Source organism: Lacerta agilis, chromosome 9, assembly GCF_009819535.1.
Source record: "Lacerta agilis isolate rLacAgi1 chromosome 9, rLacAgi1.pri, whole genome shotgun sequence".
NCBI lineage: Eukaryota > Metazoa > Chordata > Lepidosauria > Squamata > Lacertidae > Lacerta > Lacerta agilis.
In genome coordinates this window covers 33,571,903-33,596,591 of record NC_046320.1, presented here as the reverse complement: position 1 = coordinate 33,596,591, position 24,689 = coordinate 33,571,903, and the positions used below count along the sequence as shown (strand labels likewise).

At 38.4% G+C, this 24,689-nt stretch overlaps 1 protein-coding gene across 6 annotated transcripts in view; it reads left to right on the top strand.

Moving 5' to 3' along the window:
- The window catches only part of RAPGEF2 (Rap guanine nucleotide exchange factor 2), a 155,706-nt gene that overhangs the window by 44,693 nt on the left and 86,324 nt on the right, over nucleotides 1-24,689 (top strand). For all 6 annotated transcript variants that reach the window (XM_033161134.1, XM_033161132.1, XM_033161135.1 and 3 more), the window contains exons 2-4: nucleotides 9,969-10,039; nucleotides 14,144-14,200; nucleotides 19,600-19,683. In XM_033161134.1, coding sequence (XP_033017025.1) covers nucleotides 9,969-10,039; nucleotides 14,144-14,200; nucleotides 19,600-19,683 — 212 coding nt within the window. The remainder of the gene's footprint in view (nucleotides 1-9,968; nucleotides 10,040-14,143; nucleotides 14,201-19,599; nucleotides 19,684-24,689) is intronic.

Sequence of the window (24,689 nt, the reverse complement as noted above, 5' to 3'; positions counted from 1 at the left end):
GGCTTAAGCAAACTAATAGATTCATTTCAGTTACAATCCTGAGTGTGTGTTCTTCTTCATGACCAGATCTGCTTTACTCCTTGTCTCACTAGGTCACTAATGTGCAAACTTGAATGCCGATTATCCAATTGGTTAGGAATTGGCTAGTTAAGTTGTAACATTAATGGAACCCCCAAATTAACAACATGGGACATTGAGTGTTCATTGTCTTTTATTATATGTGTTGGAAGCTGCCCAGAGTTGCTGTTGTATTGAATTACCAGTACTGTCTGTTTTTTTCTGTTAAAGGCTTTGCTTTCTCTAGTTGTTTCTGCTGCAAGCTTTGATCCCTGTTGTTTGGGTATCAAGTATAAAACAAATTGTAGAAAATAAACACATATACTATCTATAGAATAGCTTTACTTATTCCACCCCAGATATATGCCTCTGTATGTGCCTTTTCAATTAATGTAGGCAGCAACCATCTTGCAGTTGTAATATTTTAACTCCTCCTCCTCCTCCTCATCTTCTATTTTGACAGCTATATCTAGCTTTTTCATGAGATTTCTATTGCAATGTTTATATTTATGTTTTGCTTGGTTTTATTACTTGCCCCTTTGCCTCTGAAAGTACCTCACTATTTTTCAAAGTTTTAGAAGATCACAAAGTTTGCTGAACATGTCTGTCAAGTGTTAATGGTAGTTAATAGGATTGAAAAGTTGATACGTTGGACTATATTTATGCTCTAAAACAGGCATAGGCAAACTCGGCCCTCCAGATGTTTTGGGACTATAGTTCCCATCATCCATGACCACTGGTCCTGTTAGCTAGGGATCATGGGAGTTGTAGTCTCAAAACATCTGGAGGGCCGAGTTTGCCTATGCCTGCTCTAATATGACCCAGGTCTTTGTGTCTTACCTATCTGTTACCTAGACTGGTGGGAGCCAAGCTCTGGGTAAATTGACTGAAGTTAAATGTGCACAAGTCTGAGATAATGATGGTTGGCAGTTGTGTGACTGACTGACTGGGTGGGTGGGAGAGTAGACTAAGGCAAAACAATGCATAATACATAGTGTTTAATCTTCCTTGGTCTCTCAAGTTTGAAGCATTCTGGTGCTCTGTATGAAGAGTGGTATAAAATCTGTTACAAATATATTCATCAGTTTCTGAGATACATTTTGAGGTACAAAAAACACTGTTTGTAGTTAAAGCATAACCTGATTTGAGAATAGATTTCTTACTCCAGATCTTCAACGTCCTTTAATTGTATGACTTCTGATAATGTCTCTGAAGTGTACAAGAAAGGAGAATGGGGCACCCTATAATTTTCTGTTCACTTTTTTCTGACTGAAAGAGGTGGCAGGCTCTAATTTTCCATCTAGCCTCTTTCACATTTATCTTCTTCTTGTGGCATCATTATAATCATGGATGTCTTATTTTCATCACTGTTATTCTGTTAAAAGATTCAGCAGCAGCATATGTTGCATAAATTGTGTTGATTTGAACCTCAAGTATATAAAAACCTCCATGTGTGGGTGGATCATTAAGTCTTTGTACTGTTTCGCTTGAGTAGATTATCCTGTATACTCAATAAAATGATTTTTAATAAAAGAAGCAATTAAAAATGCATTTGAGAAACACTTGCATCTATATATCTATCATAATGAGCAACACACTGGTTTACTGGAAACATCCTTTAATGACAAATTATCTGATTTAATGATACAGGATAAACATGAAGGCTATTTATTTATTTACCATATTTCTAGTTTGCCCTTTACCTAAAGGTCCCAAGGTGGAAACACCATTTGCCAATTTGTTCTTCACCCTGCAGCCTTTTCTTTTCCCTGAAGAGCTGCTATGAAGGTTTAGGCAGCACTCTGGAACAGTGTGGGAGCTGACTTGGGTGCTGCAGGAGAAGGAGGAATTGGCAAAAAATAAATAAAAATAAAATTCTCCATCTTCCTCTAGTGGGAAAATCCACTGAATCAGACAGACCCCTTTCTGTGAAAGGAAGGAAGGAAGTCTATTTTTTAAAAGGCATGTCTGGATCCAACTCCCATATGAGTTTGTATTTTGCTCAATTTCTTAAAGTTATGAAGTGCTAAGAAACCTAAGATACATTAAAATGGAGGAATGCAAACATTAATGAATGTTGTCTTGCCCCTGATATCCTTGATGTTGTGTTTCCAGCCACTGTTGTTGGACTCTTGATGTGAAGTGTGTCTTTTCTGGACTGTGGTTCTGCAGCTTGAGTGCTGCTCTCAAGTTGCAGAGTTCATAAAGTTGAGGAAGGAAGTAGGAAACAACAACACTCCTTCAACCCTTGTATTTTTCAAGACTGATTGTACACTTCACGGTTTGGAAGGGTTGATTTTGTGTGCTGCAGGTTGTCTTGGTGTTAGGAGAGAGAGAGAGAACAGACGGACGGACGGATAGATAGTGAATTAATGGGGTACATGCTTACATGAATAGATGTATGTACAAGAAGTGGAGATTTTGTGAATGTGAGATGTGCTCTTTGTGAATGGGTGCATGGGTAGTGTGTGTGTGTGTGTGTGTGTGTGTGTGAACAACCTGCAAGCACCCCCCCCCCCACAACTCTGGAAACCAACTTCAAAGACACTAGCTACCCCAGAGCAATCATTGCTAGTTAAAGAATTAAGAGTGCCTTTGAGCATCTTTTAAAAAGCATTAACTGACAGGATCTTTGCACTTGACTTGGAAAAATGCACTTTCTAAAGCTACCCACTGATATCTGATAGCTTAAAATATTCCCATCCCACAACAATTTAACAGTTCTTTTGCCTGTAGTAGTCACTGAAACGTATGTGTAAGCTTATAGATGGAGCTATTACACTGTGAAGGGAGGGCCATAGTATCCAGGTTATAGGAGTGGTGCACAATTGCCATTATATTTTATATCTCTGCTGCAGACTGCAAGCACTTTTTCTGATATTCAGAAAGTAAACATTTTTGGTTTGAAAATGTTGTCAGGTTTTGGATTCTGATGGCTAAGTATAAAGTAATTGGCTAACACAAGTTCTAGCTAAAATTCAAACAAATTGTCTTCAGGCTGAATTTTAAACAAAAAAGGGTGTGGGGTGTGTGTGTGTGGAACGTTGAAGCCAGGAAGTCAGCAATTTGCATTAGTTGTAAGATGGCCCAGTTGTGCAGACTTAATTAGATCAGCCTCTTTAATTTCAGGTTTCACTAATGGCTGCTGGGAAAAAGAAACAACCATAGCTGATCCTCCATTAAAGAAATACTTAATGCAGTTATTGATATCTATACCTAGTAATAACTGGAATGCATAGATTCCTTGTGAAGCCCAAAATAGAAACAAAGAGAAACATGCTTGCTTTTTATATAGGCAAAACTGGACAAAATTATTGTGCACTAGTCAGTAAAGTCAGCCATGAAATTCAGTGTACACTCAGGCAAATTGTTGTGCCTCAGCTGAATTTACCAGCCATGTTTGTTTTGTCCTCTGAGGGCAAAATCAGATTGTCTTCATCTGAGCTTTAGTAATGTTTAGTTGATTTCTATACTTAACAGCGGGAGTTCATTTAATTTGCAAAGATGGCATGCCCATCTATCCTGTAACTATGCTTCGTTATTCTCTAAAGTGAGAAGTTGGCCAGGTGTATTTGGTTTGAACCCATTTTTCTTTGTGATCTAACTCTGGTTAATTGACAGCAAGCTTGCAGAGTCAGTCCATGAAATATTTGTTTCAGTGCAGACTACCTATTTGTATCTGCCAATTAAAACCTGCTTTCATTCAGGTAAATGCTATTCCTAGGGGGCTATACCCTTTCTAGATTTGTTTGTGTTTTTAAGGTGTGTGGTGGTGGGGGGCAGAGAACTTGTAGTAAAGTGTGACTTGCTTTCAAGGACTTGTTCAGCAAGTTGTTTTTATAGGATGTTCGAATGAGGTGTAAGTGTGTCGGTGTGTAAATAAAAGTTGTCATCAAAAGTATTCTATATCGTGAGGAAACAAATGCAGCATGTATTTTATCTTATCTTTCTGTTGACATTGTTTACATCAATAACAACTGTTGGTTGAAGGAAATAAGCTAATTAAATTTGTTTGCCAGCTTTCCACAAAAATATTTGTGTGCATGTTGGCTTCCAAGTTAAATAACAATAATAAGTTGAATACCACATTCAACATTGTGTAAATTGCGATTAAAATATTAAGTTTTTTGTATTTGCTGGAATAAATATATTTCAAGTGGGTTTTTTTAAATTCCTGAAAAACACAATCTATAACTGTTGTAGCATCAGCATTGCAAACAAATTCAGTCATAATTCATTTAACAATGATTAAATATTAAGCAGTGGATATAGCAGGAGCTTTAAATTGTGCAAAATTTGTCCCTGTCGGGGGGGGGGGGGCACACAATCAATAATTCATTTTATAATAACTTTCCAACATAAACTAATAATACATTCAATAAAACATTTAAGCAGAAGAGAATTATAGTAAAGTAAAATGTAATGTAATTACATTTCAAAATGATTCATTCTGTTCAGAGCCAAAGCTTTTAAAGAATATTATGTATATTTCAAAAGAATAAAAATTATGTACGGAGCAGCTTGAATGACATTGACAGAAACTGTGTGTCAGGTGAAGCACCTAAACATAATTTTATGTCCAGTTTATTAACAGAATATTTTTAATTATTGGAATTGAATTAGTTTTTTTAAAATCAATCTTTCAAAGACGAAAGTTGGTCCAGACTGCCATCTAGTGGAAATTCAAAACTTTGTATCAGGAATATTGGCAGTATATTGGTACTGTATTCTGTATCTAAAAGTATGTTGTGGCTGTAGAACATGGACTCTGGATCTTCATTGAATGGCAAACATGCCAAAAAGTCAAGTGATTGAAGGCACATGCTACTTATTGGAACCTAGCAGTACTGTTCAGAAATCAGTTCTTCACTTGAATATTTTCACTTTGGAAAACAATTAGTGAACATCTGTGTGCATAAGGAATATAATGATGATCCTAAAATAATTTTTGTTCTCCTTTTTAAAAATGGTAAAAAGGGAAAAAAAACAAAAACCTGGCAAGAATTAGTTTATTAATACTATAAAATAAGGATAAGGACTCCCAACTTCTATTGACTGCAGCCAATATTGCCAATGGTCAGGGAAGATGGGAGCTGAAGTCTAACAACATCTGGAGCACCATACATCCCTACCCCTGTTAAAATCTATTATAAAAATCCAAGTCATTTTTACTTCCTTCTGTTTTACATTGTAATAATCAGTCATTATTCTCCTTTTGCATTTCAGGACAATTTGAATTAATTGTCCTGTTTCTTTATGCATCATAAATCGGCTATATGTAGAAAATAAGAGGTCATAGAGTAGTATTCTTCCTTCCAGGGGAAATTAGAAATAGTACATTAGAAAGTTTCTCAAGGAAGATATACGCAAGCAGTGATAGAACCTTCATCTGCTTTTCTCTGTAAAGTAAAATATTTCATTGGGTTGATTCATAGTACCTTCCAAGAGGACTTGGATTTTAAGATTTAATGTGTATGGCCAAGTAGCACAAATATAATTGATGAGTCTTAGCAATTTTGATCTATACTTTCTGTGGTGACTCCCAGTACTATATACCATAAGTGGTAATATCTGCAGCCAATAGGTAATACCGGTAGATATTAACTGCATTAATGATATATACGCAGAGCAGTTACCTCCTTTTTTGCAATCAATGTGCCTATCAAAGTCCAGTAGCTGGCTGTGCCATTTATTTCAGTGCAGTGTATGATTCAATGGTGTTTTGCCTCTGCACATTTTATCACGTGAACATTTCTTACCTACAAACTGGAATGGGATTACCTGCTTCCCCATTATAAGTCTCCAGCCCAGTAGAAAAGCATATTCGTGCTTCTGCCTGTAGTTGACCTCATCTGTAGACATAGTTAAAAGCACACAGTACATAGGTACATACAGTACTGCACTAGGGTCAGTGTGGCTGTGATCTGAATTTACCTTCCTTAGTCCTTCCTTCCTTCCTTCCTTCCTTCCTTCCTTCCTTCCTTCCTTCCTGAGGTATTTGTAGTCTGCCTTTCATTCAAAGGTTCCAGGGCAGTATATGATAAACCAGAGGTTAGCCAACTTAGTGCCCTCCAGATATTGCTGGACTACAACTCCCATCAGTTCCAATCTTTAAGGTCAAGGGTATGGGTCGGCAAACTAAGGTCTGTGGGCCGGATCAGGCCCAATTGCCTTCTGGATCTGGCCCACAGACGGTCCGGGAATTGCTGCGTGGATCGCCAGCCCACACATTCTTTCCCTCTCCCTCACACGGTGGCGCTGGTGCCTCCTCCCTCCTCCTGGCTTCTCCCTGCCCTGCCTGGAGGAGGAAGGGGGCTGGGCTTTGCTGGTGCCAGCAGCAGTAGCGCTTGAGCTGCCGCCATTTTACGCAGCCCCTCTCTGGAGCCCTTTCGCGTGCCGCTCATTGTCCGTCCACCACCGCCGTGGCCGCCAGCCCCTGCCTCTCACAAGACACAGGTAAGCAGCCACTGGGGCTTGTGGTTCTCTTGTATCACCCCTCCCCCCAAATAGTCTGGCTCCCCACAAGGTCTGAGGGACAGTGGACTGGCCCCCTGCTGAAAAAGTTTGCTGACTCCTGGTCAAGGGTGATGGCATTGTAATCTAGCAATATGTGGAGGGCACCATGCTGACCTCACCTTCAACAAACATTAAAACTGCAATTAGCAATAAAAAAAATCACATCAAAATAAACTCATAAAATTTATAACCATCAGAAATAAAACATGAAATAAAACATGGCATACAGTGGAACCTTGGGTTACGTACCGTCCTCCTTACGAACACTTTGGGTAATGAGCTCCACTAACCTGGAAGTAGATGCTCCTGGTTGCGAACTTTGCCCCAGGATGTGAGCAGAAGTCGCGCGGCAATGGCAGCGGGAGGCCCCATAAGCGAAAACATGCCTCATGTTAAGAACGGTTTCGAGTTAAGAATGGACCTCCGGAATGAATTAAGTTCATAACCGAGGTACCACTGTATTAATTTTCTTAAATAAAACAGGCAGCAGAAGCAAAACTAAAATATCTCTTTGCACTTCATCCCTCTCCAAAATTATTCTGAGTGTTGCCTCCTGATTGAAGAAGAGTTTGAGGTGGTGGATATCCCCCACCCAGAAGTTCACAAAATACTTATTTTTCCATTACCTGTGAATGGCAGGGACGGTTGGGGGGGGGTGCTGTTTCCTAATAGAAGCTCCTTCTTAGCGCTTTGTGGAAGAGCTTTACAGGATTTCACACTACCTTCAAAGCAACTGTTTGTGGAATAGATTGCCTAACAACAGATGACAGGAGCTCAGATTATGCAGCAGCTTGAAAAATGTTTGCACAGTTTTGATCTGTTTTCATAAGATCTCTGTGTGTGAGTGTACTTTTCTTTTTCATCCCAAGCTCTGTACTTATTTAAAACAGACGTAGGATGTAGATTACCGTACTTTCCTCTTGCCCACCTGATTAATTAAGGAAAGCCTGCACACTCTTTCCTGTGTAAGAAATCAATCTGGCAGCAACCATAATTTGGGAATTCCCTGCTTATTGACATCAAGCGTACTTCCTTTTACTTTTTGTTTCCTCTTAAAAAGATGTTTGTTTAGACAAGCCTATCCAGATATATAGAATGTTTAATTAATTATTATTTGAATGTTTCAAATATCTGTTTTTAACTGATTTTACTACTTTATTGTTTTTTTAAAATTGCTTTGAGGTTTTTTAAATTAAAGAATCAAGTGGAATATAAATTTCTTAACATAAAATAAATAAAGATAAAGGTGTGTGTGTTGGGATGTGGTTTTATTGTTGCCAGATTACACAATTGACCATTAGAGCGGCATGCACAGACTTCTCCTGACCCAGCTCCTTCTGCATTATTCATCGCTAGGGAAAATAATAATAATAATAATAATAATAATAATAATAATAATAATAATAATAATAAATTTATTATTTATACCCCCATCCATCTGGCTGGGTTTCCCCACCCATTCTGGGCAGCTCCCAACAGAATTTTAAACAGAATAAACCTTTATATTGCTGGGGATCAATTCCCCCCCCCTAAGTTTCTCTATAGTATTTCCCCCCTTCAAGATACATAGTTTAGCGAAAATGTAAATGAAGCAGCTGTATTTTATGATCACAGTCTATTATTATTACATTTGAGAGATTCATTTTAATTCATGGTGCATGCAGAGGCACCAACCGTTTCCGTTACCTAGTTACTGTATGTTCTACTTAGAGTATGACAGTGTTCCAGTGGTTTTCCACATAGTCCTTTGATATACTACTCTAACTTAAAATTGGGACCACTGTTCCAAAGTGTATTGATATTCACAACTCTTAAGTAACGCCATTCCTGTTTTAGAAAATCTAACGTAGAGATTTTTTAAAATGTGAATTGCATTACTTAGAGTTGTGAATCTATACACTTTGGGAAAGTGACTCCCAATTTAAAATGAGAGTAAAATATCAAATAACTGATATTATTATTATTATTACATTGGTGGTCTTAATTTTTGCTGTGGGAACATGCAATATCTATAGCGTATACCTGTGCTGCTGTGACATTCCAAGGGATAGTCCAAAACATTAATAGGTAATAATATTTTATTCCTCCCAGCCACTCTGGGCAGCTTACAATATAATAAAAGCACAGCCAACGTCAAATATCAAAAACTTCCCAATACATTAAAGTGATGGAATCTTCAAAAAAAAATGTCAATAACAACAATTTAAGGATCTTCTATATGCCTCTGGTCCATAAGTAGAATAGCGCCTTACAATTATTCAATTGTCCCATACGTTAAGAATGATCGGTATCAGAGCAGCCTCATTCACCAGAGACAGGAGCCAAGAAGATGTTACAAAGTTTAGAACAGAAGGATTTGAGGCATTAACTGTTGGTCATTGGTGGTGGAAAATATTTGAGAACCAAAGTCACCAAAAGCTGTGTTGAGCTGATCAGATAACAATTCCCAGCCTAGCATGTAGTTGGAATCAGTTCTATATTTTTTCATGGTGACTTGGTTTGCTCTTTATTCACAGGTTTTAAAATTTCTATAAAGCACAATGGAATTTCTCTAATTTATTTCTGTTATTCTTGTCAGTAATAGATGCAGCCTCAAATCTTTATTTTCCCAATATATAGAAAAAATACTGCTCAAGTTACACTAATTTTGATTTACTTAAACTATTTTGGTCAGGTAATCTACTTTTAATCTAGTGAATTTCTTCCTTTTAATTCAAGTGCTTTGTATTTTAATATAGCCATTGATCTACACAATAATGGGTTCTTGGAATTTCTGAGATTGTGTGCTTGGTGATGTGTTCTTCAGCAATAGCTGGTGATAATGTTCTAGCTTGCAAGATATTTTTAAGATTTGTGATAGGGCATGGGAGGAAGAAGGTGATGTACAGTGGTACCTCTGGTTACGAACTTAATTCGTTCCAGAGGTCTGTTCTTAACCGTTCTTTACCTGAGGTAACACTTTAGCTAATGGGGCCTCCCGCTTCCACTGCACCACTGGCGCACAATTTCTGTTCTCATCCTGAGGTAAAGTTCTTAACCCGAGTTACTGCTTCCGGGTTAGCGGAGTCTGTAACCTGAAGTGTTTGTAACCCGAGGTACCACTGTATTGGCAATGAAATCATTTCATTAGAGATCTTCTTGAAATGGCATTTAAATTATGTCAGTTTATGTTCTTCTATTTAGAGAAGAAAGATGCCTTCAAGAAAATCCCAGTCTTGTAAAAATAAGCAATTCTCCCAATGGTCCAATAGATTAGCACTCATTTGTTTTAGGAGGCTGTTTGTGTTTATGTATGTAAAATATAGCTCCCCTCTGCATACTTTAATACTGTAGTAAGTATTTAAAGTGATTTGCATTGATCTCAAAATTTTAATGATTGTCTTCTCTGTTTGTAGGATCTGGAGATAGTGTATTCCTATTTACACGGAATGGAAGCTTTGTCTAATCTACGAGAACACCAGCTCCGGTAAGTTGTTTAATGAAAGTGCTTTATCCTCTTTTTAACACAAGGTGTTGCTTTTTAACAGAAAAATTCTGTTTTGGTAGTTAAGTAATGCACTTCCTCTCAGTATGGATTAACTGAAAATTAAAGCAAAACTGTAAAAATTTGAGATAAGGAATACCTAAATATGCAGCCACTGGTCTCATGAAAACACACACACACACACACACACACACACACACGCACACACACACACACACAGAAACAAATAGAACTCCTGTATTTACACAATTTTACATACTGTTGATTAGTGAAGTTTGCTGAGCAATGAAAAGTGATGACCATGAAGTTTATTTGGGTGTCGTCTAAGAATGCTATTTAATGACTTAGTAATCTGTTTATTTAAAGTTGTTAGATCCCATTTTCTTTATAACTTATCTCAAAGCAGCTTATGACATACTTTTAATATAAAATTCAATATGTAAGAAAAGGCAGTTACAGTAAAAATAGCTAATGATTTTTACTTTTGACAGGGTGGCACTTGGAGAAGGGCATTGGCTGATAGTTTTATAGCCAAAGATCGTTGATATGAGATCAGGTTGTTGTCATGCATCTGTCTTGAAGACAATGGAATGTGCCTCTGGGGTGAAGTCAAATCGCTGTGTTAACATCAATGAAGTGACCTCCCTGGGGTGCAAGCCTGGGCAGTGTGTATGGAGGTCCTGGGCTGCCCAGATGACAAGACTTGCTGATATGGTACTAAGGAAATCAAAGCAATACGTTTGGTACCACGTTGGCAGCAGAAGCTGCACAAGGCACCGTCCAGCTGTCTTGGGGAATTCACTCCGAATTTGTGTAGCCTTTTCTTCTCCCAAAGATACTCCGCAAGGCAGGAGAGGTTTAGGATCAGAGTTTTCCTGCTCCTAGATGGGCTACTTTCCAGGTGGACAAGCCCCATCTGCCCCTCACTTCCCTCTACACCATGTGCAGGAACCGCCTTCTTAACCCTTGGACCCACTATTGGGATCAGATACTTCTTAAGATATCTGGGTTCCAAGCAACCTAGAGTTTTAGATGTAAACATTAGTAGTTTGCATTGGACTTGAAAATGATTAGCCAGCCAGAGACTCTTTTCTAAACCTGGTGAGATATGATCTGAAAGAGCTGTGCCAGCTAAAATTCTTGCTCTTGTATTCTGAAACAATTTGGGTTTCAGAACCATCTTCATAGGCAACCCAAGTTACAGCACATTGCAGTAACCAAATTGGGAGGTTAACAGAGCAAAGATAGCTGAGGCCAGACTATCCCTATCCAGGATAGCCTGTGGCTGGTGAGCTATCTATAGCTGGTAAAAGGTACTTTGTTCCACTGAAGCTACCTGAGGCTAAAATGCAACCAGGAAAACCCTCAAGCTGCGAATCTCCTCCTCCAGTGAGAGTGCTGCCCCATCTAGAGCTAGCTAAGTGTTGTCTCCTAATCATAAGGACAAATGTGGGTTCCCACATTGGCTCTCTGAGCAAGCTGTGTTAGAAGAAAGAGAAAACGTGAGAGTATGTGTGAATGCAATTGCTTCAAATTGCTCACAGTGTTGTATTGTAGAACTCAAGGACAACTGAAACCTGCTAATTAGTGTTCTGAAATACTAAGTATGACTTTGGGAACTATACATGCCTACACTTGACTGTGACACGTTCTGTCAGAAAGTTAAGCAAATATCAGAAATCTACAGCCAGATGGAAGTTGGTAACAGTTTCTTCATTCTTCATCACACATTTTCTTTTGTGAATGCACAATCAGAGTCTTAAATTTAATTGGAATAAACGTATCATGAGAATTCAGCTCTTCTGTAATGAAATTTTTAATGAAAGTAGTTTGGCTGAATGTAGGTTATAGGTAAAGTGTTTCAAGTTAGCAATTAAGCCATTCTGTAGAGGATGGAACTGGTGGGAATAGAATCTGTTAATTCACATTCCAGGAGTATATTTAGATAAACTTTGTTAAATACATGTGAAAATCTCAGATGTCAACTTTATGAACAGACACACTTTACTGCTATTATTAAAGCATTTCACTATTATAATATTGAGCAACAAATCTGTGTGTTTCCCATCTCTGTCATGGTACCTGTTACCATTACAAACAACTTGGAAAATTAGATGGGAAAGAGTGTGCAACAGTGGCAATCTATGCCTTGCTTTCCCTTAAAAAAAAATAAAAAAAATTGCATTGCTGTATGTCAACGCATGTTCCGGCATCATATTATTATTTGTTATCACAGGTTGAAATTACATTGCTGCCTGCTGATGACAGGGGCAGGTACCACGGTGCCCTGAGCTATGCCAAAATTTAATATTTGTATCCTGTTTTTCCAACAGCAATGTTGAACTCAAAGCAGTCCACAATGAACTGATATGTTGTTGTTGTTGATCCAACAGTCTACAATAATAGGAATAGGATTTAAAATTAGCATACATTACAACCACTATAATATCAAAAACACAATAGCATATAAATAACATAGAAAAACAATAAAATCCATCAATTAACACAATTTCATACAATCACATAGAGATTCAAAATACTGCATCAAAAAATGGGCTTATGAGCACCAGTGCTAGTTGACCTTCTCTCTCTGGGAAGGGTTTTTTTTTTAACCCAGTGCAGCAGCACTCTCCCAGGCAGCAAAATCTTTCATAGTTTTGAGCCTCAGATTCTTTTTCACCCTTAAGAATTTTATCACTTCTGTAGAGGGGTGGGGCAATAGTTTTCATAGAATATCCATATTCAATATGGATGTCTTTTCTCCATATACAATATGGTAACTTCTTTTCACAGCTCTTTTGGAAGACTGCACTGGGCTCTCTTTCCCTCATTGCAGGGGCACAGGTTCCTTTGACTTGTGCCAAAAGGCTCACACCTCTGACAAAGCGGGAGCTTTTAATGTTATCTGGAGGGAAAGAGAACAGACAGCCCCAATAAGCTTGGCAGCTGCCAGGTAAAAACACACAGAGATACAGACTCCCAGCAGACTCCTTCTGTAGCTGATTCTGGCAAGGGATGAGCTTTGAAAGTTACCTGGAAGGAAGGTAGCTACTGACAGTATATTAGATTTTTAAATAGCATAATTATGTGAGTTGCAACTCATGGTGGCAAAGAAAGTCTAGTGGCATAAAATCAGTTATTAGAACCACAGTTGTTGATAGAAGTAACAATGGGGAATCCTCCATTTCTATTGTAAATCCCAAAAGTACAGGAGTCTGCTTGTTCATTTTCTGATAAATCTTTTGAGTAAGAATTCCATTCTTGCCCTGGGATACTGGGTAAATGTATTAACTTTTCTGTGCTAACATGACTTGTAGCTTACATGTAACATGAAAGGTATTTCTATGCAGTAGAAGACACCCCCCCCGACTTAAGAGAAACCATTCATTTCAATAAAATGAATAAGACTTAATTAGGTAAATCTGTTTTATCTCTTTATTCCTGTATCCCAATTACCATTTTTATTTTCAGACCAGTTTTGCATAAACGTGTAAGACTTAAGGTGCTTGTAATAGAGCAATATCATCTAATTTTTAAAAATAAGATGCCTGGTTTTCAGTTTATATCCTATACTCCCTGCATTCAGGATTTTGAGGTAGGTGTGTGTGTGTGTGTGTACACACACACACACACACACACACACACACACAATATGCCATATGCTTTGCTTTCTGGAATGAGACCAAATTTAAATAAATGTGTCTTTGGATAGAGTTAACAAATAACATGGAAAGTGACACATGGAATGGAATAGAATCACTGTCACTTAAGGGATGGCGATCTTGACATTATTTTCCTCATGATGGCTACAACAACAAAGAACATTCTTTGTGAGGACTTAAGATTTCACTTCCCTGAAATCAAATATAGCAGATCATGGTCCGCAACCTTCACTTTTTGTACATCTATTTTGATATGTGTTTAAAAACCCATTGTGAGAAAACTGCTACAGCGCAGCCATATATTAGTGACAGCCACTTATCCTTAGCATGTGTGGCTTTAAGGGAACTGGCCTAACTGTAATATAAAATAGCAGTTAATAAAAGCACTCTTACTTATAAATGGTTTTTGTTTCTTTTTTCACAGAATGATGTGTGAAACAGTGAGATACGAGAGGCACGAAGCAAATGAAGTTTTGTACTAGTGAGTGGTTATTTTTCTTTCATACTACTTTGCTTATATGGAAACTTTTATTTGATCTTTCCACAGCAGTTTGCCACTTCCAATTGCAACACTTTGTGGAGGCAGGTAGGTGGGAGGTAGTGGGCAGGGGGGGGGGTGTCATTTACTAGTGCTGGCATAAAATACAATGATTATGTTGCATCAGAGATGAACTTAAGGGAGTCTTTCTACCTAGCGATATTCCACAGTGTACTTTTCCTAATACTGTGCTTATGTAATGCCCATACTCCTTTGTAAGTATTAAGAGGAAAGATGTGTATATGCAACTTGACTACATTTTTAGCAGGTATGGTTAGTCTGAAATAATTTTAAATATTATGGACCAATAGCACTTGTTGTTCAGTAGCATTTTGATACCTTATGAGATCAGATATTTGAGATCTAAAGCTCCTTACAATGTGCTTGCTTTAAATTTGAATTTTCTTTCTAGCGATTTCTATATAGGACAAGCAGAAAACAGAATTTTATGCCATATTTATCCCCCCATTTTCCATTTGGCACTTGCACGACTGACCTGTTTGTTACAGACATAGAACAAATTTAGGGATTTCATGAAGGTGAAAACTGATTCATAGCATCGGGTGACATCTAGATCACAATTCTGGCTTCATCCTGTTGCATAATCTTATGATCCAGTTGAATTGGTTTGTGGGTCACACTATATAGATATACTGGCAGGTCAATATAATATTGTCTTGTGATTTTGAGCATGATTGCTTGTTTTTCTTCCCTGCCCTTTAGTAAGTCCTGAGGCTCTCTCTTCAAAACTAGCTCCTACTATGATCAGCCCATAAATTATTGAGTGGCCTGTGTGTGTGTGTGTGTGTGCGTGCGTGCGCGTTTGTGCGTTTGTGTATCCTCCTCTGGGCAAAACATTTTATCAATACTGTACTGAGAAGCTATGGATGCATTCCTGTGCACATTTAATAGATTGAATGCTATGTTAAACCCACATAGGAGTGCGCTAGAAGTCTTTCTTTTGGAAGTTTAAATAGAAGCTATGGTATATCTTCTTACAGGCACAGTATGGGGAAATGCCACACAAATTCGATGTCCCACTTTCTGTCAGCCAGTAGGGTTAGAAAGAGCCACTGGATTGCTGTGGCCGAAAACATTAGGAGTTGCACTAGGGTTGCCCTCATGCTTCCAGAGCATCCTGGGAACAGGAAGAAGAGAGAGCTTCAAGCCTATATTGGGTGCAAGACGTTACTCATGCAATGCCTCCTTACCCATTCTTAACCTGTTTTAGCAGCAGCGCAAAAAAGGGAAAAGGCTCCCTGGGAGAAGGCACGGGGAGACATCCATCCACTGAAGTCAGTTAACTTGCCTACAGGGAGTTATTAACTGCAAGTGGGTGTGTTCCATTTCTGGGATAAGGACTGTAGGAAGAGGAGAAATGTTTTGGAGGAAGCAGAGTCAAATTCTTGTTCCCCCAGAAGTTTTAGTTTTACGTTGTTTTTTCTTTTGCAGAATAAAGGATTTATTGGGTGGGGTGGAAATAAATGGACTCAGAGGATGCACTTCCTCTCAGTACAATTCCCACTCCCCCACCCTCCCTTTCCCCACCCCCTTGAATAACTTTCCCAAGTGTCAACTCAGTAGTTCCTTGTATTAGTGGAACTTACGTTGAAATTTAATGCTATTGCTTGCAGATATCAGCCTCAATACATTTTTTTTCTTACACTATTGTCTTAACTTTCTATATTAAATATGACCTAGCCAGCTTACAGACAGAGTAATGACAATAAAATAGCAGTTATTAAAACAGTTTACACAAGAAGGCTAAAAGCATACTAGCAATACAGTACTCTCCTGGGTGGTTGCTTCTTGGTGGCACAACTGCAAAGGACCTAGCAGATGGCACAGGGATCCATAGAAATGTCTTTAAAGAGAAGCTATATTCTTGAGCAAACCCATATGGAGAAGAGCACTTCAAGTGGTCTCTGCAGAACTTATAATCAAACCAGTAAGAGGTTTTGTAAAAAATTGAAGGGGTGGAGCAGTCTGGGTTAATAATTATGACAATTGGTTTGTTAAGTGTTTAACAATAGTAAATGCTGTAGAGGGTGGTGGTGGGTAAAGATTGCCTCTGCTCTCAAACTGGCAATCCAAGAAAAAAGGGAGGAAGGAGATAGTAAAAAACAAAACAAAATGCCAGTAAGGCAGGGAACGAGAATGATAAAAACATTAATCAGAGTAAACTTGAAAGAAGAGGTGATTCTGAAAATATGTCTTCTTAAGAATATGGAAGCAAGACAAAGACTGAGATGAATATCTAGGGGAAGTGCATTCCAAAAGAAGCAGGAAGAAAATGGTTAGAGACAGAATAAAGGATGTGAGGCTTGAAGATTTAAAGAGAGAACAAAGAAATGAGATGGGAGTGTTCAGAAATAGAGAAGGAATCTGGGTAGGATTGATTTAAAGGGGGAGGAGGAGTTTAAAATGAAGGCAAAAAGCAAGTGTAGGCAGTGAAATGGCAATGCTTAATTTGTATACCCAGATATGGGAGACAACTTGAGGCTGCAGCCACAGAATTTAGAATGCCTTTTAGACAATTAGCTAAAGCAATTGGTGCCCTTTATTGCTGCAATCAGATATAGAAACAGCTTTTATTTTAGGGTTAACCGTGGACCATAGGGCTTATCATTATACAAAGGCTTGATTTTCAAAGGGGCACGATTGTTCTGCAGAGGTGTCTGTGAGACTGTGAATGGTGGTGGGGGAGAAAAAGTTTGTGTTTCAATTTGGGTGGGCTGCCGATGTGTAAACCATAGCCTGTGTTACATGATAAACATTGATTTCAGAGTATTACCTGGTCCTCAATGTTTCTAAGAGCAAAGAAGAGATCAGTGGCGTACGGAGCTGCTTTGCTGCCCGGAGTGGCAAATGCGGGGGCACCCTCCAGGGGCGGGGTGCCGCTCCATAGTGCACGTGCGTTGTGATGCCACAATGCATGTGCGCTACAGAACACAGTCCATCCGGGCTACCGGGTGCAAGCAGTCGCACGGACGGGCTGCCTCAGTCCATCCGAGCGGCGGTTGCTTGCGCCTGGCATCCAGAATGGACTGCGCAAGTGTGCACATGCGCAGTCCATCCCGGATGCCGGGTGCGAGCAGCACCCCGTCTGTGTGGCATCTTGTAAGGCTGCAGCGCGTGAGTAGCTGCCGCACGAAAGTGGTGCCGGGTGGCGGCTTGGGAGTTGCGGGGGGTGGCGCCAAGTGTCAGGCTGGAACCGGCTGGAATAGGGGGCGTGCCGCTCTCAACGCCCCCACCTTCACACGCCACTGGAAGAGATGTTAGAAAATTATTATAAGCAAAGTCTGTTCTTGAAGCCTTTGCATACCAATTTCAAACAGTGTGCTGAGGCCTCTTCAAGCTATGGACGTTCATTTGCACTGTGCTTCCACTGTCTTTGTGAAAGTCATCCAATAGGATATTTAATAATGCAAAGAGTAGCTGCAGCCAGACTAGTCTGTTGATTTTTCACTCCCCCTTCCTCCCCCTGAGGTATATTATACCTTCTGATAGCTAGACAGTTGGCCAGGTTGCCTTGGGATCTAGCCAGGTCTGCACTGCAGTAAATCAGAATTGCTTATTGGGAACATATTTTTACACAGGGAGCTTTCAGGCAGCTTTAACCACTAGGACCAGTGTATACAAAAATCCAGTAGTTAATTTTGACTATATAAAGATTAAATAATGTTGTAGCTTCTAGACCAGGCTTCATTTCTTCTAAAGGGTTATTCCAAATCTTGCAGCCAGTTGTTGGGGTTTATTATTGGATGTTAGTGGTTTCTTGCTGGAGGACATGATGTAATATCACAGTGATTGGGCCAGGGAAGAGACCTTGTGGTCATAGCAAATGGCTTGATGGTGTTGACCCAGTGTGCAGCTGCTGTGAAACAGACAATTAATGAATAATATGCACAGACTTCTACAATCTTGGATTTACAGCTTTTTAAACAAACATTTTTTGTGAATGACTTCTCTCTTAGGAAGAATTTTCAGACACCAACTAGTAGACCTAACCAGCTCTAACCAACTGAGCTGTTTGACCACCTGCTGGATCAGGCCAATGATCCACCTAGTCCAGCATCCTGTTCTCAGAGTGGCCATTTTAAAGAAGCCTTACTTTTTATAAAAAGAAATTGGATGTGGTGCATTCAACTGGAATTAGCCCACTAGTTCTGAACTTTAATAACCATGCTGTCACACCAGCAAATACATACATACATACATACATACATAAGTGGGCTGTTCCTTTTTTGTTCATGTTAACTATTTGTGACTTGTAATTATACTTGAGTAGAAAGCTTACAGAATGATTGAATAACTCATATCCTTAGACATATTTGCTGCACTTTGGTGGCTGTGGTGGTTATAAAAGTTATAGAAACAGATGTCCAATTTAATATGTGCGTAATTGTAAAGGTAAAACAAAAGGTGTGCCAAGGCCAATGACTTGAATGTAAAAGATAGCAGAAAATAGTATTTTAACATAATGCTAGTATTCATTAGAAGCTAGTCTGGTTTCCAAATTGTTCCAAATTGTTTGCTTAAAATTTGAGAGATAATGCTCTGCTAGCAGAAGGATCTTCCTGTCTCTCGGGAAACATGTTTTAGTATCGCAAGAAGAAATAAGATCAAACAGTTTTCTCCACCAGCAGCTAAATACCTAGCTGGTTCTGACCTCCAAAATTAAGCTGCTTTCTAATCTTGACTTTGTCAGGAAGGAACTCAGAACATTTTGCACAAAGTAGTAGCATTTAGTTTGGGGGTGGGGGAGAAGAGAAGAGGGACTTTAAATAGCGAAAGAAAGAAAAATGAAGACATTAAAATGTGTTTGTGTGGTTGTTCTGTAGGAGTGAATCTTACAGCTTAATCCTATGTTTGAGACTTACTCTTGAATAAAGAAGTGAATTCTGTGGGACTTACTCCCACATACGCGTGTACAGAATTGCAGCCTTAGGCTGCTGTACAGTTCTAAGAAGCCAGTTGCTGTTATCAAATGCATTCAAAGTACCATTAAAATTGTTTTGATATATAAAAGTACTGGACTTTATCAGACTAAATCTTGCTGAAGAGTACATTCATTGAAATGAATAGATGCAAGCTAATCCATTGGTTAAGTTAATCCATTTTGTCCATTTCTTTCTGTGAGTCCATCCTGAGTATGACTGAGTTGGATACAACATTATATATGTAACTATTACATGTTCAGGAAGAATCAGTTTTAGAAAATTCACCACTTAAAAAGCAGTCTATCATGGGCAACTCACATGTAGATTTATATTGATAATGTTCTGTTTGCTTTTATTGCCCAAATTGCATTCCTAACATTTTCTTGTTTTTATTTACAGCCCCGATGATATTGGGACCTGTTGGTATATTCTTCTGTCTGGTTCAGTATTTATCAAAGAGTCAATGTTTCTACCAAGGAGCAGGTATGACTAGAATTTGTTTTATAGCTCACATAATTAAAGATTAATAGTTCTCATCTGATATTGAAAGAAATATTAATTAATTGCATCAAAGAGTGTTGAGGGACTTAACATAATTTCCAGGTTTGAGTCCATTCATCAACACACTTTGAATTAGCTCTCTAATCATTTTTCAAAAGTAATTTGAGCCTATGTTCATACACTTTGAAGAGAGTGCACACCCATCTCTTGCCACACGCTGCTTGCCCCATTCAAAAGGCATTGTATTCTTCCTTAAAAATACGCTGGCCTTGAACCATTGGAGGAAGAGTATTTCAAAGCTGAGCAGCAGTCACCAAGATCTTATTTGGATATGACCTCGTTTCTGGGGCATAATGGCTATCACTAAGTAGCCTGTTTTACATGTTTGTACTGTAACACAGGGAACTCTTCAGCATGAGACATGTTGTTGGCAACTGCTCATTCATGGTTAATGTAAAGTGGTACTGTTCATTGAATGTAAAAACATGATGCTGGTTCCCCCCTTCCCCATTTTTCTTGGAATGTATATGTTGAAAAGTTAGAAAAAGACTTTAGAAATGGGGCAAAAGTGATTGTCAGTTGCGGACAATATCAGAGAAGTGGTGGCAATGTGGGACATAGAGGGGGGAAGTCTGTCTTCACAAGCCTGCACTATACAAGCCATGATCCCCTGCACAAATGTATGTCATCCAAGAGAAGAAAGAATAGTTTATCAGTACTTGTGGCTGAGCAAAGGGGGTGGGAAGGCCTCTACTTGTTCTTGTGACCCTTGTCTTCTCCAGTGAAGGTGCTGCGTTGTGTATGAGGAAGAGCACTGCCAACATAACAGGGTTTAGGGAAGCTGTATTTCCAGTTCTTTGAAAGAGCAAAGAGGACCTAATTCACTAGAACTAGCTTACAGACCTATTGTTAATGTGAATTGCTTTTAAGCCCATGAAATAAAATGTACATTTTCAAGTAGGTGTGTGTGGCTACCACATGAAATTTGAGCCAGTATGCTAACTGAACGAATGCTGCAGTGTGAAAAAGGTTTCTGTATTCATCTTGCATTCTGGGACACAGAGGAAAAATCTGACAAAAATTGCCAAGTAGCAGGTTGATACAGATTTAAGTCAACCTTGAAAAGGTCTCTCTTGATTTCTTTCCCTGTGCCTTCACTTTGGGTGTCTCATAGCATTTAAATCAATTTTATGCCATTTTGCCTGAGGCTGTGAGCAAGGTAATACACAGATGTGGATTAAAACCACAAGAAACTGCATGCATTCTATCATGATTTAAAAAGCAGTAGTAACTAAATGGATAGCGTGTGTACCTATCAAGCAGTTGCAGAACTGTGTTTAGTAAAAAGTGGTAGTTACTGATAGCAGTAGTCACTGACCATTTTATAAATTCCTGAATTAACTACCAGAAAGTGTGATCAGTTGATCAGTTAGTTACAGCTTAATCTTCATTCATTTCAAAAGGTTTGAGCTGCTTTCCAGGTGAACTCCTTAAAACGAACAGAAGTTGCACAATAGCACTGTTTGGAGGATTGTATTTCTACATGTTAATCCCAGAAGGTGATTGTACATGCACACAACCTTGTGTTCATATGTTGGAAGTGAACAGTATAAATTAGATGTGCATCTGAATGCAGAAATTACTGGTTTGCACTACATCAAATTTTTGATATATATAATCCCTTATGTGTAGTTGTGCTCACAAAAGGCTCTTGAGCTAATGGATGCCTCCACTAATGGATGAAGTAGGGATGTGATGTTATGCTAATTTCTCCCTGTATCCATGCAGCCCTGCAGTACCCCTAAAAACCTGTTCAGCCAGTTGAGCAACCCTTTGGAACAGGATGGAAGATGGTATGGGGTGTGTCAGTCAGCACAACCACATTCCCTTCTTTTCTGTTATCCCTGGTATCAGCATGATCATAGAATCATATAATTGTAGAGTTGGAAGGGATTCTAAGGGTCATCTAGTCCAATGCCCTGCAATGCAGGAATCCCAACTACTGTAGATCATACATGACAGATGGCCATCCAACCGCTGCTTAAAAACCTCAAAGGGAGGAGAGTCTACCATCTCTCAAGGGAGTCTGTTCCACTGTTGAACAGCTCTTTGAAGATAGCTCTCATATCTCCTCTCAGTCTCCTAATATTCAGGTTAAACATGCGCAACTCCCTCAACTGTTTGTCATTGGGCTTGGTTTCCAGAGCCTTGATCATCCCTCCTCTGCACACGTTTCAGCTCATCAATAACTTTCTTAAATTGGGGCACCCAGAACCTGGCACATTACTCCAATTGCGGTCTGATCACGGTAGAATAGAGTGATGCTATGACTTCCCTTGACTGGGACACTGTATTTCTGTTGGTGCAGCTTAGAATAGCATAAGCCTTTCTGTTGTTGCATCACACTGTTGACTCATGTTAAACTTGTGGTCTGCTGAGACCCCTAAATCAAAAGGGTACAAATTCGAATCCACACATTGTTTGCGTATTTGGATATGCACTTAATGTGAATCCACATCTATATTGGGGTATGAATGGAATGTGTGTTGAAAGGTGCACCCCATTGAAAGTAATGTGGTTCAAATAGACAGATGTATGTCTAACATGCTAGAAGTTGCTGATCGGTGTAGAGAAGTACATTTTGTATTATATTAAGGCATTATGATCTGCCCTTTTTCATGACTTTAGGTGAAATTCTTGCAAATGATAACTCAAAGCATTAATTCAAACATTTTTTTATGTTTGAACATAAAAAATGATAAAATTGAACATTTATGTTTAAGGTAAGTGGTAAGAATTCAGATAAAATACTATGTTATCAAGATACAAGAAATACCTTGTATCTTGTAATAGGACCTGCATTTACTTTGCTTTGTCCTAAAAAATACAGTAGTTGAAAAACTTACAGTGAAATATACAGTGGAACTTTTTCATTGGCATTGCTTAAAACATCACTCATATTGATTGACAGTGAACTCAATTTATTATCTTTGGAACACCTTAAAGGTTAATAGGCATTTGCCAGAACAAATGCAATCTAAATTTTAGATATGACATGATTAATGGAAATTAACATTAGTTGGGTGGCAAGAAGAAAATAGATGCTTAAAACAACAGGTGACAAATTGCTTAGACAAGAGATGCTTTACAAGAGAGGTTTTAGAAGGTTTATATCTCTGTTCATAGAGGTTCCACATATGTAGCAGCTAAGAGTGAGATTTTAAACAACCAGGTTCAAATTTCTGCTCTGTTCTGAGATGGGTAAATAGCCATATGTCAGCTTAATCCTGACTCAAGATAGTGAGTATTGTGAGGTTACAAATTCATGAGTTACTAGAAGGAATGGTAGGCTATAAATGTAAAAAAGGAGAAAAGATTAACTCTGTTATGTTACTACCTCTCAGTTTATTTTTATGTTTCATTTATTGTACGTCTTTACTTGAACCCACCATATTACCGTAATCACAATATATTAAACAGAAGTATGCAATCAAGTTGGACTGATACCAACTTTTATTTTGGTATAGAATATTTAAAAGATTTTATATTCCAGTGAGATTGTTACTTTTACTTTGTATAGCACATATCTCATGCTATATTTATAAACTGCTTTTGGAACACTTCTATTTTTCAAAAGTCACTTGTCATCTATCATGGCGTAGTAGCTTCTATTCAAGAAACCTAAGTCCAAGTTTAAGTTGGGCGTGTAGAATTGGTTGCACAGCTATTTTGATCTAAGTTGTAGTTATTCTAGATCACAATTTTTACATTCAGTTTTGCATGTTAGTTAAGGATTCTTTTTGCCACTATCATTTTATTAAAGAGTTTCTCATAGAATACAAATTAACCATTCCCCAGGCCTCCCTTCCTTTTCTCACTCCCCTTTTTATCTGCAAATGTCATTGTTTGGTCTATTCTTAAAAGTAAACCATATAATACATAGAATGTGTGGTATCCATTGATGACTGTCTGCTGATAGAAAGCTTCCATAAGCAGAAAAGGAAGGGATGCAATTTGTGCTCTGTAGTGTCCCAAGCACATACCAAATCTTCTCCAAAAGATTAGGAAACCATCTAGAGTAGATTTGGAGAGTTGCATTGTGCTGCAAAGGGAACAAAGGAAAAGAGGATAAATAAGGTGTATTTAAAAGGCATATGTATCAGTTATATGTTTACCATTTTTTTCATTTGCAGTTTATCTAATAGTTGTGAGTTGCTTTTGCATGTCTTGGAAGTGCAGGCAGAGTAACAGAAATGGTCAAAGCTGTCCCATTCCTTGAAAACTCCAAATATATTTTTCAGAAATACATTCATCTATAGGAAACATTGCTTAGTGATTTTTCTTTCTGAAACATTTGAAATGAAACATTGGTTTTTGATTGGTAAAGGAAAATAAAGTATTTATTTCTCTACATGATCAAGCACAAACACTGAAAGAAGGGAAGCTCAAATGTTTTCATTTTTTAACTGTTATGTTTTTAAAAGATTTTGCTACATGTTGTATACAGGTGCATTATTTTGCATGGAATCATAATAAAACAATAAAATAGCTAAAGAACAAAGACAGGGCTTAGAATCTATCCAAAGCCAAATGAATAAATAAATAAATCTCTTAGTGTTTAGAATTAAGCCCTAAAAGGAACAAGTGGGTTCAAGGTCTATCCTCTGCCCAAGGGAATCCTGACTGTTCTTAAACACCTGTAGTAGACTGCTAAAACAGCATGCAAACTGCTTTTCATGGAGACTTCAAAAGATTCTTTGCAGTTACTTTCTATTTTCCTTTTTCTCAATGAATTAAAAAGGATGCTTTTGGGAAACACAAGTTAATTGTCATAGATCTGCTTCTTCCAAATGCTCAATATGCCTTTCAGTAACTGAGACCCTATAAATAAGACATTGCAGCAGTTGTTTGCTCTTGAGTCTCCTTATTTTGATATACAGCACACCTGAGCCCCAAATGAACTGTGCTTCTGCAAGTACCATTGAAAT